A 14177-nucleotide genomic window follows, 5' to 3' on the forward strand; every position below is an offset into this window, starting at 1 on the left:
GGTGAAAGGGAGCACATTCTAGGCATCACCCAGTACAAGGCATAGAGATAAGAGGTGACCTGTCATGTATGAGGAAGAGCAAGAAGGCAACTTTGACTGGACTAAACAGTGTGTAAGGAAGTAATGTGTAATAAGACTAAAAAAGTCGGTTAGGCCCATGTACTAAAGGACTTTAAATGGCAAATAGAAGACAATGCTGTAATAACCTTTGAAGAAGGCAGAAATGAGTGGGGTTATTGTTCCCAAAGAAAGTTGTATCTCTAATTAAGATGGATATGAAGATATTGAGAAAGGCAAAAAATGAATGTGGGAAATCACAGAGGGACAGATTGCAATGTCCTGATTAGCTCTTCAGGTGAGTCCATAGTTTCACTGTACAGAGAAAAAAAGAGTAGGATACTGAATGGTTTGAGCCCTTAAAGAACTGCTTCTGTTATTCCAGCTAAATAGGATTGTTGTGTTAGTCCAGGATGTAGCGTCTCTAGCGCTCTTACAAAGAACCAAATTAAATGGAAGATAGCAAAGGCCTAGGTATGTAGATGAGCTTCCCCTTGTAATATACTCTCTGATGCTTCCAGTCATCCAGGGCCCACAGGTAAGGATGGGCTCAGGCCATGTTCTTCAGAGGCTCATCATTTCCTCATTGTAGCCAGTTGTGACTCTTTGGAGGAAGAACTAGAGCTGCAGCTAAATTTAGAATTCTACCTTAAAAGAATGTAATACACAAACATCTTAGGACACTAAATCCAAGGAAGGCGGCATGGTGGCCCAAGAGAGCAATGTTGCTACAGAATGCTCTGTGACTTTGCTTCCTATTCTAACTACATTAATTTTGTCTTTTTAGTTTCATGTTATTTATTATTATTGTTGTTGTCTATTATCAAAGTTATCTGTTTTATCTTTTGTAATTGCCTCTATCCCTTGTTTGGTTAAGAATACATTACATACCCAACATGTGAGAAATACATGATTCTCTTATCTAATCTTGGTTTTTTTTTGTAGTATGGTCTTTAATATTAAGATTGTGTGTCATTTAGAATTATTGTGGAATATAGTGTAAGGTGTCCCTATACAGAATGAGTTCTTAGATATTCCTCTTTCCTTTCTCAGATACTGACTACAACTGACACTATTCCTTAGTCCTTCCCAGTAGCCAGTAGCATCTTTGACTGATTGAATTCTGGTACTAACCTAGGATGGCATTTCTCCTGCCTTGTCCCAGAATTGGGACCCTTGGTCTTCACAAAGAGTTAGATATTATTGAGACTGAGTCCTTTTGTTTCCAAAGCTCTTTAGTAGTACTTAAGAGAAGGAAGGCCTTTCAACAGTTTTCTAGGGTTTGGTATCAGGTTACGGGGCAACTGGATTGCTCAGTGGATAGAACACTGGGCCCTAAGGCAGGAACATTCATCTATCTGAGTTCAAATCTGACCTCAGATAGTTACTTAACTGTGTGACCCTGGGCAAGTCACCTAACCCTGTTTGCCTCAGTTCCTCATCTGTAAAAAATGAGCTGGAATGACAAACTGCTTTAATATCTTTGCCAAGAAAACCCCAGATGGGGTTATGGAGAGTCAGACATGACTGGAAAACAACTGAACAACAATACTTCTGCACCAGATCAAAATGTAATTGGGAAATATTTAACAAAATAAAGATACAATAGAATATAAATAATGCTAATATGTGATTTTTCTAAGTCAATATGAGGCCTGCAGGGATCCTTATATATAGTTTAGTGAATTTGACACCATTGCTCTGATGGTATACATGTGCATAGGAATTGGTGGTGCAAAATGTGAAAGATATCACAGTGTTTTATGAAATGTGGCTATCTTTCAGTGAAATGATAACTTGATTTTTTAGCATAAGCATAAGCCACTGTTGAAAAGACAGTTTGTGATATTTCATGTTTTTGAAAGGCATGTACCAACTATCAAAAAACATGTTACAATTTTAATCTAAAGTGCTGTAGTAACTAATTGGTGTAAATTTTGGATTATATGTAATTTAGTGCAGCTGTCATGCCTGGAAAGTTAAAAATTAACGTATGTTACATTTGGCACCTTAAACTTTCATGTTCAGATTTCTTGTTATGACCTTTAGCTTGGTCATTGAACTATAAACAGTTCCCAACTTTGAATTATTTATTCTGTTTGGATTTAAAACGTTTCAAGGAAGTGCTAATTTGTCACTTTCTAGAATTTTTTTTGAGAGCCAGAAATAAACAAGTGCATATTTTACTCAGATATCTGGATTTTGTATACAGTATAATATCTAGAATTATATTGCAGTGTTAGAACAATATCAATAGTATGGTATTATAACTGTCTTATGTAGAAAACTGAAACCTTTCTGTGACCCTAACTCCACAAGTTTCAAAGAGTAATCTGAAAACTTGTGCATTCCAGGAGAGGAACTTGTTGATATAGAGATGATCTCTTAGTCATGCTCCCCAGCCAGTAGATCTCTGGCTCAGGACCTTACTGGGCAAATCTCCAGCAAGTGGCCAGAGACAGGTCGTTCATATCTGCACAAACAACCACATTCCAAAGGATTTATTTCATACTTAACTGGTTTCTGAGGCAGACTGATAACTTTATAAATCAGAGGACTGGAGGTGGGAGTAGAGATGCTGCAAGTTAGTGCAGCATGTGGCTGAGCCATCCATCCGAGGCCCAGTATATTAATGCTTATACCCACCTGGACCCTTCAGTTAGCAATGGTGGTATCCTATAAACTTAACCATATAGATGACTCAGTGATACTTTGATGGCTGGGTTCTTATAGTAGCGAATAACATTCCCAGGGTGATTGTAGTAGGATAGACCTCATTAGTGAAAGATGGAGCCTTTGAAAATGAGGGACTTAACAATGGGGCTGTTTTGGTTAGCTGATAAAAATTATTAGTTTTTTGGTTTTGCATGTTTCAAGAAAGCAGGAGTTGCTTTTATCAGAGGTCTGTAAGTAAATTAACATTTGTGTGATGCAGAGTGAAAGGTAGCGTAACAATTTATGTTATAATGGCATTGTAAAAAGATTTAATTCCGGTCAACTCGTTCAACCATGATTCCAAAGTATTGATGATGAAGCTTCCCATCCCCTGATGGAAAGTTTAGAGATTAAATATGTAGAATAAAACAAAATTTTGGCCATGGCCAATAAATATTGGCCAATATAGGAATTTGTTTTGCTTGCCTAGGATTTTTATTACAAGGATTTTGTATTTTTCTTTCTTTCTTTTCCAGTGGGGTGGGAGGTGGAGGTGAGAGAAAATAAAGGCTTATTAATTAAAATTTAATCAAAAAATAGAGAATGAATTTGATAAAATTAAATATATCACATATAACAAAAAATTAAGTACATTTTATTTGAAAAGGAATGAAATGGAAGTTATTAGAGTTGAATATCTTAGGATAATTGAGGACATGGTTGATATACAGTTGTAGCCAATAGTTTTAACTCCCCCCTCCCTAAACTTCTGGCTAGTTTTACAAATATGCAGCAAAACAGAAACACTTGAGTATCATTTCTTCTCTTTACTTCTCTCTTCTTCACAGGTAGTGAATGATATCAGCAAACTGTGAAATTTTCAAAAAATTATGGTATAATGGAAATTTTTAGATTTGGAATTAATTAGAGGGGACCTGTTCATATCCTGATGTTGCCATTTGTTACCTGTGTGACCTTGAACAAATCAGTGAGCTTTTCAGTTTCCTTATCAGTAAAATGAGGTGGGTGGAGTGAATCCCTCCTAGTTCTGAAACTTTGATCATGTCTTCATAATACAGAAAGAGAGGTGGAGGGAGAAGGGAAAAAAAAGGGTCACTGGAATGATCCTGAACTGTTGGGAATTTAGAAAGGATAGTTTAGTGAGAACAGTGGGTTCAAACATCCCCTCCCCTAAAAGTCTGTGACTCATTTTCCCACAAGTACATATAGATCCTGGGGAAGGTGGACTGAAGCCTAGAGAAACAGGTGGCAAAGGGGTAACTCAGAGATCCTGGTTACTAGAAACCCCTTTCTTTCCATTTGTGATGTGTTCAAGAAGTTCCCCTTAAGCATGGTTAATCTGTGTCCATCTATCCTTGGCTCCAGATGCAGACACTACTGTCAGCTGACCTGGAGATGCAGCTAGGACACTGATAGAATATAGGAAGTCCAATATCCTCCAGATCATTTGAAGTTCACGAGGCTCTGCTCTATCTGGGGCGCTGAAGTAGGGATAAGATAAGATAGAAAGGGAAGTTTATGTGGAGGGGAGAGTGGGGAAGTAGATCTGTCCAAAGGTGAAGCAGAGGTCTCTCCTTCCCTTCTTCCTTCCCCATGTGGTTCCTCATCAGAAATTTACCTATTTTGTAGAATCAGTCCTCTCTCAATTTGATGGATAATTTATAGATTTATAGATTGGGGCATACCCAAATTTCCTCTGCCTATCTGAATATGATTCTTGGACAACATAATTCCCATTCAAAACTGTCCTCCATGTCGTTCCTTGAACATGAAAGTCCATCTCCTAATTTGGAGTCTTTTCATTGGCTATCTCCCACCCCTACCCCTTGCCTGGAATGCTCTCCCTCCTCATCTCCAGTTCCTGGTTTCTCTGGCTTCTTTCAGGTCCCAGCCAAAGCCCCATCTTCTGCAAGAAGTCTTTCCCAGTCCTTAATTTTAGGGCCTACTCTTTGAGACTACTTCCAGTTTATCCTGTATATGTCTTTTTTGCATGTTGTCTCCCCTGCTAGACTGTGAGCTTCTTGAGAATGGGGAAATTTTTTTTTGCCTCTTTGTGTCCCTAGTGCTTAGCATAGTGCTTGTCAAACAGTAGGAGCTTGTTAATTAAAGCTAGTTGAATGACCTATGATTGAATTGATTGATTTGGCATCTTGATGAGATGAGTAATTCACTCTTCCCTTTTATTTGGCTAAAACTTGTATGAAATTATGGGAGAAATAGTCTTCATTCAGTAGGACAGGGGACCCCAGGACAGTTCTTCCAGTACATTATCTCTGGTGGTGTTGGTGATGTGGCTAAAGAGGAAGGATGAATGAAGAATAATATTATTACAAGCTGTAGTTACACCTTGGAAAAGTGGTGATAGTCTTCAGAAACTTGGTTATAGAATTTGCTTTCAAAGTCAGACTTTGTCATGTAAAAAGTACTAGAAAAATTAGTGAATGAATAAAAGAAAGATTGAATGACAAGCATTTTTTCTTTTTTATTAATTTATTTTGATTTATCAACAATCACTTCCATAAGCTTTTGAGTTTTAAATTTTTCTTCCCCTCCCTCCTGAAGATGGTGTGCAATCTGATATAGGTTATACATATACATTCCTATTAAACATGTTGTAAGGAAGAATTAGAACCAATAGAAGGAATCACAAGAAAGAGGGAACAAAACAAAACAGAATGAAAAAAAAAGAGCAAATAGTATGCTTCTATTTGCATTCAAACTCCATAGTTCTTTCTCTGGATGTGGATAGCATTTTCCATCTTGAGACTTTTGGAGATGTCCTAGATCCTTGAATTGCTGAGAAGGGCTAAGTCTATCAAAGTTAGTCATCATACAATGGACAATAAGCATTTTCTAAGTAGCTACAATGTGTCAGATGCTGTACTGGGTACCAGAGATACATGTATAAATGGAATAATCCTCTTATGAACCTCACAGTCTAATGGGGAGACAAGGGCATATATATACACACACACACACACACACACACACACACATATGTATATAGATATATATAGATATTTAACATTAACATAATTTGAATACAAATATTTACAAAATAGTTAAATGCCAGGTCATTTATACAGGGGTGTGCTAGCAGTGGAGAGGAGGTGGGGATGGGAATCAACAAGCATTAGGCATGTGTCCCTGCTAGGCACTGTTCGAGGCATTATGGAACCAGTGCTAGATGGGGAGTACAGGCACCTAGGTTCCCTTCCCAGAACTGCCACATACTACCTTGTGTGACCATAGGCAATTCACTTCATGTCTCTGTGCATCAGTTTCCTTACTGGGAAGCGAAGGGGTTGGACTAAAGGACCTCTCAGGTCTTTTCTGCTTTAAACCTATGATCCTCTGATTATAGCTGAGGTTAGAGATGAATGTGAAGAAAGGCAAAAGGGCTCTTGTTCTCGAGGAACTTACATTCTATCAGAGGAGGTAACACATACGGTATGATGATGTAAGAATTAACATACAAGGTAAATAGAAGGTAATTTCCTGAGAGAGGAGCTTGGGGCAATGGAAAGGCCTCATGTCTTGAAGGAAGCTTGGGATTCTAAAGGGGAAAGGGAGAAGGAGGGAGTATATTCTTGGTATAGAGGATAGCCTGTGAGAAGACACAGACATTATAGATGGTATAGTGTGTGGTGAGGAACAGTAAGATGGCCTAGAAAGGTAGGTTGGAGTCAAGTTGTGAAGGGCCTTAAAATGACAGAGGAGTTTGTATTTTATTCTGGAGGTAATAAGAAGCTGCTGAAGCTTGACTTGGCAGGTGAATGATGATCGGACTTGTTCTTTAGGAATATCAGTTTAGCAGCTGTGTGGAGTATTAATTGGAGACTTGAAGCAGGGGGACTCTAATAAGATGATCATTTCAGTAGTCCATGACAGAGGTAATGATGGTTTGAATTAGCATGATGGTCATTTGGAAAGAAAGGTATAAATGGTAGAGATACTGAGATATCTTAAAGCAGAGATTTTTAACTTGTGGTCCATTTGTTAACTATTCCAAAATATTTGCCTTCCTTTATAATCTTAAATCGTATTTTATCCATTTAAAGACATTCTGAGAAGAGGTCCACAGGTTTCACAGACTACAAAGGAGGACCATGACATAGAAAAAAATATTCTAGAAACATGGAAAAAGAACACCAATTCTCCTAATATGTTTTATAAATAACGAACATTTAACTAACAATTAAGGTACTGAATGGAAATTTTTTATAGTTAGTATGAAAATGTAACACACTGTGTGTTTTCTTTATTAAGATAAGTAGCAGGGCTGAGATTAGGGTTATGCAATGTTAACAGCTATCTAGGGTGTCAGGAAGAACACCGCAACAAAGGACACTTAATTTTATAGATTTATTTATTTAATGCCAAGATTTCCTACTCATCGTGGCACATAGAGAGAGACACTGTGGTGTATTGGATAGTGAGCTAGGGGTTCAAGACATGTACCAGCCACCCTAATCTCTCAGTGTACTAGACAGCTTTCTGAAACTTTAAATTGCAGAGGTATCTTCATGTATTGGCATGAGGAGTTTCCTCATCTGCAAGTTTGCTGGACCAACAAATGAAACCACAGGTCCATGCTTTACCATTATCATGGCATATAGGTACTTGGTATTAAATCAGAATGAAAACTCCAGGAGTTATATGCACTCCAATGGCACTTAATGCTTGATTGCAGTGGCCCTTTATCTGAGTCCTAATTTAGGGTGTTAATGGATTTTTGTTATGTCTAACTTGTGTGACTATTTTAGAGAATCCTGCAGTACCCAGAGCAAGAGATGATATTATGGAAACATTATACTGTCTTCTAACTTTTTAGCATAATTATAAACTTTTTTCAAGTGTTTATCAAAAAAGTGTGTTGTGTCTAAGAATTTCTATATTAGTTCCATTTTTGATTAAAAAGTTTTGCCTCCTTAAAGACTTCTTAAAAAACAGGAAGCATTCTATCATTGCAAAAGATGTGATTTATGAAGGGTTTAATGTAGTGTTAAATTGGGTTGTTCCTAAACAAAATTTTGACATTAAAAAATGATCGTATGTGAGTCAGTATAGCATAAGCAGAACTATTGTGATTCTTTGACCATATATCCACTATGTTTTGTTTCATATTTTATTTTCCCCAGTTACATGTAAAAACAATTTTTAACATTTGTTTCTAAAACTTTGAGTTCCACATACTCTGCCTTCCTCCTTCCCCACTTACCCAGAATAAATGGGGGGCAGAATTAGGATTAAGGGAAATAGTTAGTTTTTCACAACATGACTACTATGGAAGTAACTGCACATGTATAACCTGTGTTGAGTTGCTTGCCTTTTCAGTGAGGGTTTGTGTGTGGGGGAGGAAGGGAGAAAATTTGGAACCCAAAGTTTTAAAAACACACGTTTAAAAAAATGTTTTCATATGCAACTGGGAAATAAGAAATATAGGAAATGGGGTACAGAAATCTATCCTGCCCTATAGGAAAATAGAAGGGGAAGGGCATAAGAGAAATGGGGGGAGAGAGAGAAAGGAGGGCAGACTAGGGAAAGGGGTATTCAGAATGCATGCCATTTTGGGTTGGGGGGAGGGGCAAGACAGGGTGAAAATTTGGAACTCAAAATCTTTTGCAAGTGAATGTTGAAAACTAAAAATAAAAAAAAATTTAAAAAGTTTTTCATAAAATATAATAACCATTCCTGTTAAGACCACTAGAAAGTATAAGAACAAATGAAGCTTTCATTAATATGGTAAGTAGTCTCTATCTAAAACCAAATATAGCATTATCTATAAAGGGGATAAACTATAGACCTTTTCAATAAGGTTGGGGTAAACCAGAACTGTCAGTTATCACCATTAGTATTTGATATTGTGCTAGAAATACTAGCTATAGCAGTAAGACAAGAAAAATAATTGAAAAAATAAACATAAAGAAGGAACAAAATTATCACAATTTACAGATGATAATGGTTTACTTAGAGACCCCCAGAGAGCCAACTAAAAACTGATTGAAACAATTAACTTCAGAATAAATTGCAGAATATAATATGAACTTGCATGTATCATCAGTATTTCTCTGTATTATCAACAAAATCCAGCAAGAAAAGAAAGAGGAGAAATTCCATTTAAAATGGTTGAGAGTCTACCTACCAAGACATACATAGGAGCTGTGTGAACACAATTACAAAACACTCTTTAAGCAAATAAAGACAAATCTGAATAATGGGAGAAATGTTGCTTATAAATAGGCCAGGCCAATAGAATAAAAATTAATTTACTTATTCAAGGCCATACCAAACTATCAAAGCGTTATTTTATAGATTTGGAAAAAATAATTAAAAAAATACCTCTAGAGGAACAAAAAGTCAAGAATACCAAGGGAGTTAATGAAAAAAAGTAGAAAGGAAAAGGGCCTAGCAGCGGCAGATCTCTATACTACAAAGTCATAATCAAAACAATTTGGTAGTAGGTAAGAAATAGGTTGATCAGTGGAAGAGATTTTGTACACAGTATGTAGAAGCAAACAAGCATAGCAGCATAGTGTTGGATAAACTCAAAGATCTCAGCTACTGGAACCAGAACTCATTATTTGACAAAAACTGGAGTGAAAAATGGAAAGCAGTCGGGCAGAAACTGGGTATAGATCAGCATCTCACACTGTATATACCAAGATAAATTCCAAATGGGTCCATGATTTAGACATAAAGAGCTGCTATAGATATTTTTATACATGGGAGTCCTTTTCCCATTTTTATGATCTCTTTGGGATACAGCCCTAGAAGTGGTATTGCTGGGTCAAAGGGTATGTACATTTTTATAGCCCTTTGGGCATAGTTCCAAATTGCTTTCCAAAATGTTTGGATCATTTCACAACTCCACCAACAATGCATTGGTGTTCCAACTTTCCTGTATCTTCTCCAACATTTATCATTTTCCTGTTTTGTCATTGTAGCCAGTCTGATGGGTGTGATGTGGTACATCAGAGTCATTTTGATTTCCATTTCTCTAATCAATAGTGATTTAGAGCATTTTTTTCATGACTATAGATAGCTTTAATTTCTTCATCTGAGAACTGCCTGTTCATATCCTTTGACCATTTATCAATTGGAGAATGACTTGTATTCTTCTAAATTTGACTTAGTCCTCTATATATTTGAGAAATGAGGACCTGATCAGAAACACTGTTTGTAAAAATTCTTTCCCAGTTTTCTGCTTCCTTCCTAATATTGGTTGCATTGGCTTTGTTTGTGCAAAACCTTTTCAATTTAATATAATCAGAATTATCCATTTTGCATTTCATAATGTTCTCTATCTCCTGTTTGGTCATAAATTCTTCTGTTCCCCATAAATCTGACAGGTAAACTATTCCTTGCTCTCCCAATTTGCTTATAGTATCAGCCTTTATCAGCTATCCATTTTGACTTTATTTTGGTATATGGTGTAAGATTTTGGTCTATGCCTAATTTCTGCCATATTCTTTTCCAGTTTTCTGAACAGTTTTTATCAAATAGTGAGTTCTTGTCCCAGAAGCTGGGGTCTTTGGATTTGTCAAACAGTAGGTTACTATAGTCATTGACAACTGTGTCTTGTGTGCCTAACCTATTCCACTGATCTACCACTCTATATCTTAGCCAGTACCAAGTAGTTTTGATGATTGCTGCTTTATAATACAATTTAAGATCTAATATGGCTAGGTCACCTTCCCTAGCATTTTTCATTAGTTCCCTTGATATTCTGAATCTTTTGTTCTTCCAGATGAATCTTGTTACTGTTTTTTCTAGCTCTATAAAATACTTTTTGGAGTCTGATTGGTGTGACACTGAAAAAGTAAATAATTTAGGTAGAGTTGTTGTTTTTATTATATCAGCTAGGCCTACCCATGAGCAACTGATGTTTTTCCAGTTATTTAGATCTGACTTTATTTGTGTGAAAAAGTGTTTTGTAATTGTGTTCATATAGTTCCTGGGTTTGTTTTGGCAGGTAGACTTCTAAGTATTTTATAATATCTACAGTAACTTTAAATGGAATTTCTTTTTCTATCTCTTGCTGCTTTCTCTCTTGCTGTTAAAACAATTCTTTAGGGGGCAGCTAGGTGGCGCAATGGATAGAGCACCAGCCCTGAAGTCAGGAGGACCAGAGTTCAAATATGTCCTCAGACCAAACACTTGACACTGACTAGCTGTGTGACCCTGGGCAAGTCACTTAACCCCAATTGCCTAAAAATGAAAAAAAAAACAGTTCTTTAGGTATCACCTTACATCCATCAGATTGACAAAATTGACAAAAAAAGTAAAATGATATATGCTGGAGGGGTTGTGGGAAAATAGTCACATTGATATACTGTTGATTGATCTGTGAACTGGTCAAGTAATTCTGGACAGTAGTTTGGAGCTATTCCCAAAAAACTATTAATATTGATACTAGGTCTATACCCCAAAGAGATCAGAGAAAGAGGAAAAGGATCTATATGTACAAAAATATTTATAGCAGCTTTTTCATGGTAGCAAAAAATTGGAAACGGAGGGAATGCTCATTATTTGGAAAGTGGCTGAACAAACTATGGTATGTGAATGTGATAGAACACTGCACTGTAAGAAATGATGAAGGGAATGGTTTCAGAAAAAGCTGGGAAGACTTTATGAAGTGATGCAAAGTGAAGTGAGCAAACCCAGAATACTGTTCATATTGTAAAGACAACTTTGAAAGTGTTAGGAACTGTGATCATCACAGTGATCAACCACAATTCCAGAGGACTAATGATGAAACATGCTGTTCACAGATAGGGAGGTGATAGTCTTGGAATGCAGATTAAGGTAGGAGACTCTGTGTGTGTGTGTGTGTGTGTGTGTGTGTGTGTGTGTGTGTGTGTGTGTGTGTGTGTGTGTGTATTTGGACATCATTAATGTGGGAATTTGTTTTTCTTGACTAAGCTCCAGGCATTTTCTCTGGCTGTCGCCCATATCTGGAACACTGCCTCTCTGCTTTGACTACTCACCTCCGTGTCTGCCTTTAAGTCCTAACTAAAATCCCACCTTCTACAGGAAGTCTTCCCTAATTCCTCTTAATTTCAGTGCCTTTCCTCTTTGATTATTTCCTATTTATCCATTATACAACTTGCTTTGTATGTGTTTGCATATTGTCTTCCCCATTAGATTGTAAGCTCCTCGAGGGCAGACTGTCTTTTGCCTCTTTTATCATTCCCAGTGCTTAGCATAGTACCTGGCACATAGTAGGTGCTTAAAATGTTTATTGATTGGTTGATTTGTAATAGTTTTTGGTTTTCTTGCTTTTTCAAATGGGGTAGTGGGAGGGAGAGAATTTGTAGCTAAAAAATTTGAATTTAAAAAAATGTATGGTGGTTTGCTTAGAAAATCCTAGGGAACAAGTAAAGAAACAATTTTAAACAAAACTTGCAGCATAGTTGCAGGTTATACAGTAAATCCACAGAAATAAAGCATTTCTATATAACTAAATCCAAGAGGCAGCAGTAAAAGAAAATGTTACTCACAATAACTACAAAATGCACAAACTATTTGGGCTCAATTTATCATGCATAGCTTATGCAATACTTGAATAGATTCTAATATAAAATGTTTCTTAAATAAAGAAAAACTTAAATAGGTGGAAGAATATTCAGTGTTAATGGCAGGCCTATGTCAATATAATAAAAATGATAGTGCTACCAAACTTAGTTTACAGTTTTAATGTTATACTAATCAGACTATCAAAGGAGTATTTTGCAGGGCTTGATAAAATAATAAAATTCATTTGTAGGAAGAAAAGGTATAGAATATCAAGGGAAATAATGGAAAAAGTTAGAAATGAATGGTGAATAGCACTTCCAGACCTTAAAGCTATATAATAAACTAGCAGTAGTAAAAATTATTTGGTATTTCTTTCAAAAAGTAAAATATTTTATAACAAAATAATAATAAAATGAATAATTTTATACTATAAAAGTAAAAAATATTAATGGAACACACTAAGGAAGAATTAGAAAATGGAATGTAACCCGGTATTTGATAATCCTGAAACCATAAATTACTTAGGGAGGAAATCCTATTTGATAAGAACTACCAGGAAAACTGGAAAGCAGCCTGGCAGAAATTAGACCGTAAGTAACACTACATTTTTAAAGATATTAACAACTGCATTATGACTTGCATATTAAAAATTTTACCATAAAAAATTAGAAAACAAGTAGATCATATACTTCCAAGCTTTGAGGAGAGGTTAATTCTTAACTAGATAAGGTATAAAAGCAATCATAAAAGATAAGATATATAATTTTGATTATGTGAAGTTGAAAAACTTTTGCACAAACAAAATGCATCTAGGAAAAGACAGCAAACAGTAGATTACAAAAAAAATCACATTTTCCATATGCAAATTTGTTATTCAAAATATGTAGAAAATGGTAACACTTATATTTTTATGATCAAAACCTCTTTCTCAGTAGCTAAGTGATTAAAGGTTATGAACAAATAATTCTCAAAAAGAAGAATTGCAAACTGTTAACAGCTAATTGCTCTCATGGCTTAACCTCAGAACTTTCTCTACCATACCCCAGAAATCACATTATCCTAGAAGCTAATAGCAGCTCTAGAATTCACAAATCAGAAATACCCTTGACCCTTGTGGACTCTTCTGCTTCAGTGTCTTCTCTCAGAATCTCCATTTCATGATGGTACCCAGGCCAAGTCACTTCTCATTTCTTTTCTAAGCTGAACTCTGCACTTTCTTTACTTTGCCTTTGCACTGGGTACCTTCAGCTTCCTTTTATATGTTGTCTTCCCCCATTAGAATGTAAGAAGCTTGAAGGCAAGGCCTGTTTTTCTTGTTTTGCTGGGTTTTTTTTCTCTTCCTCCTTTAAAAAAGTTTTTATATGGATTCTTCTCTTTAAGAGGGACAAAGAAAAATTTAGGGTGAAATCTAGGCAGCGTACAAACAAAAGAAATCAATAAAAATCTATTTAAAAAAGAAAGTTTATTACTGAAGAAATTCCATTAGAACTGTTTAAATAGTAAGAAAAGCATAAGGGCTACATGGGTCGCAATTCTCAAATATTTGGGAGCCTGTGCTGTCTTAAAAAAAAGATAGCCATTCAGGGTCGTATATACACAAAGAAGGAAACAATATGGGCATTTTCCATTATACCAGAAATGGGTTGTCCTTACATATCTTTCTCTCTTTTTTTTGTAGGTATTTGATTCTAATGATAAATCTGGTTCTCTTGTTCTCACCATAGTTGTATCAGGTCATTTCTTCATTTCCCAAGGACAGACCTTACTGGTAAGTCTAGTATCAATGTCTTATGGTAAACACATATATACTTTTAAGCTAGCTTAGCTTTACATCAACCTTGATTTTTATAATGTATGCAAAAAGCTTCACAAACTTTTAAAACGCTATCTAGATCAGTTCTGATAGTAATAGTTGTTATTATTCC

The 14177-nt window shown here is 35.9% G+C and overlaps 1 protein-coding gene across 2 annotated transcripts in view; it reads left to right on the forward strand.

Annotated features, from left to right (window-relative positions):
- The window catches only part of REC114 (REC114 meiotic recombination protein), a 104649-nt gene that overhangs the window by 19487 nt on the left and 70985 nt on the right, over positions 1 to 14177 (forward strand). For both annotated transcript variants that reach the window (XM_078150797.1, XM_020994492.2), the window contains exon 2: positions 13931 to 14020. In XM_078150797.1, the coding sequence (XP_078006923.1) occupies positions 13931 to 14020 (90 nt within the window). The remainder of the gene's footprint in view (positions 1 to 13930; positions 14021 to 14177) is intronic.

Source organism: Phascolarctos cinereus, unplaced genomic scaffold, assembly GCF_003287225.1.
Source record: "Phascolarctos cinereus isolate Bilbo 61053 unplaced genomic scaffold, phaCin_HiC Scaffold_3;HRSCAF=262, whole genome shotgun sequence".
Lineage (NCBI taxonomy): Eukaryota > Metazoa > Chordata > Mammalia > Diprotodontia > Phascolarctidae > Phascolarctos > Phascolarctos cinereus.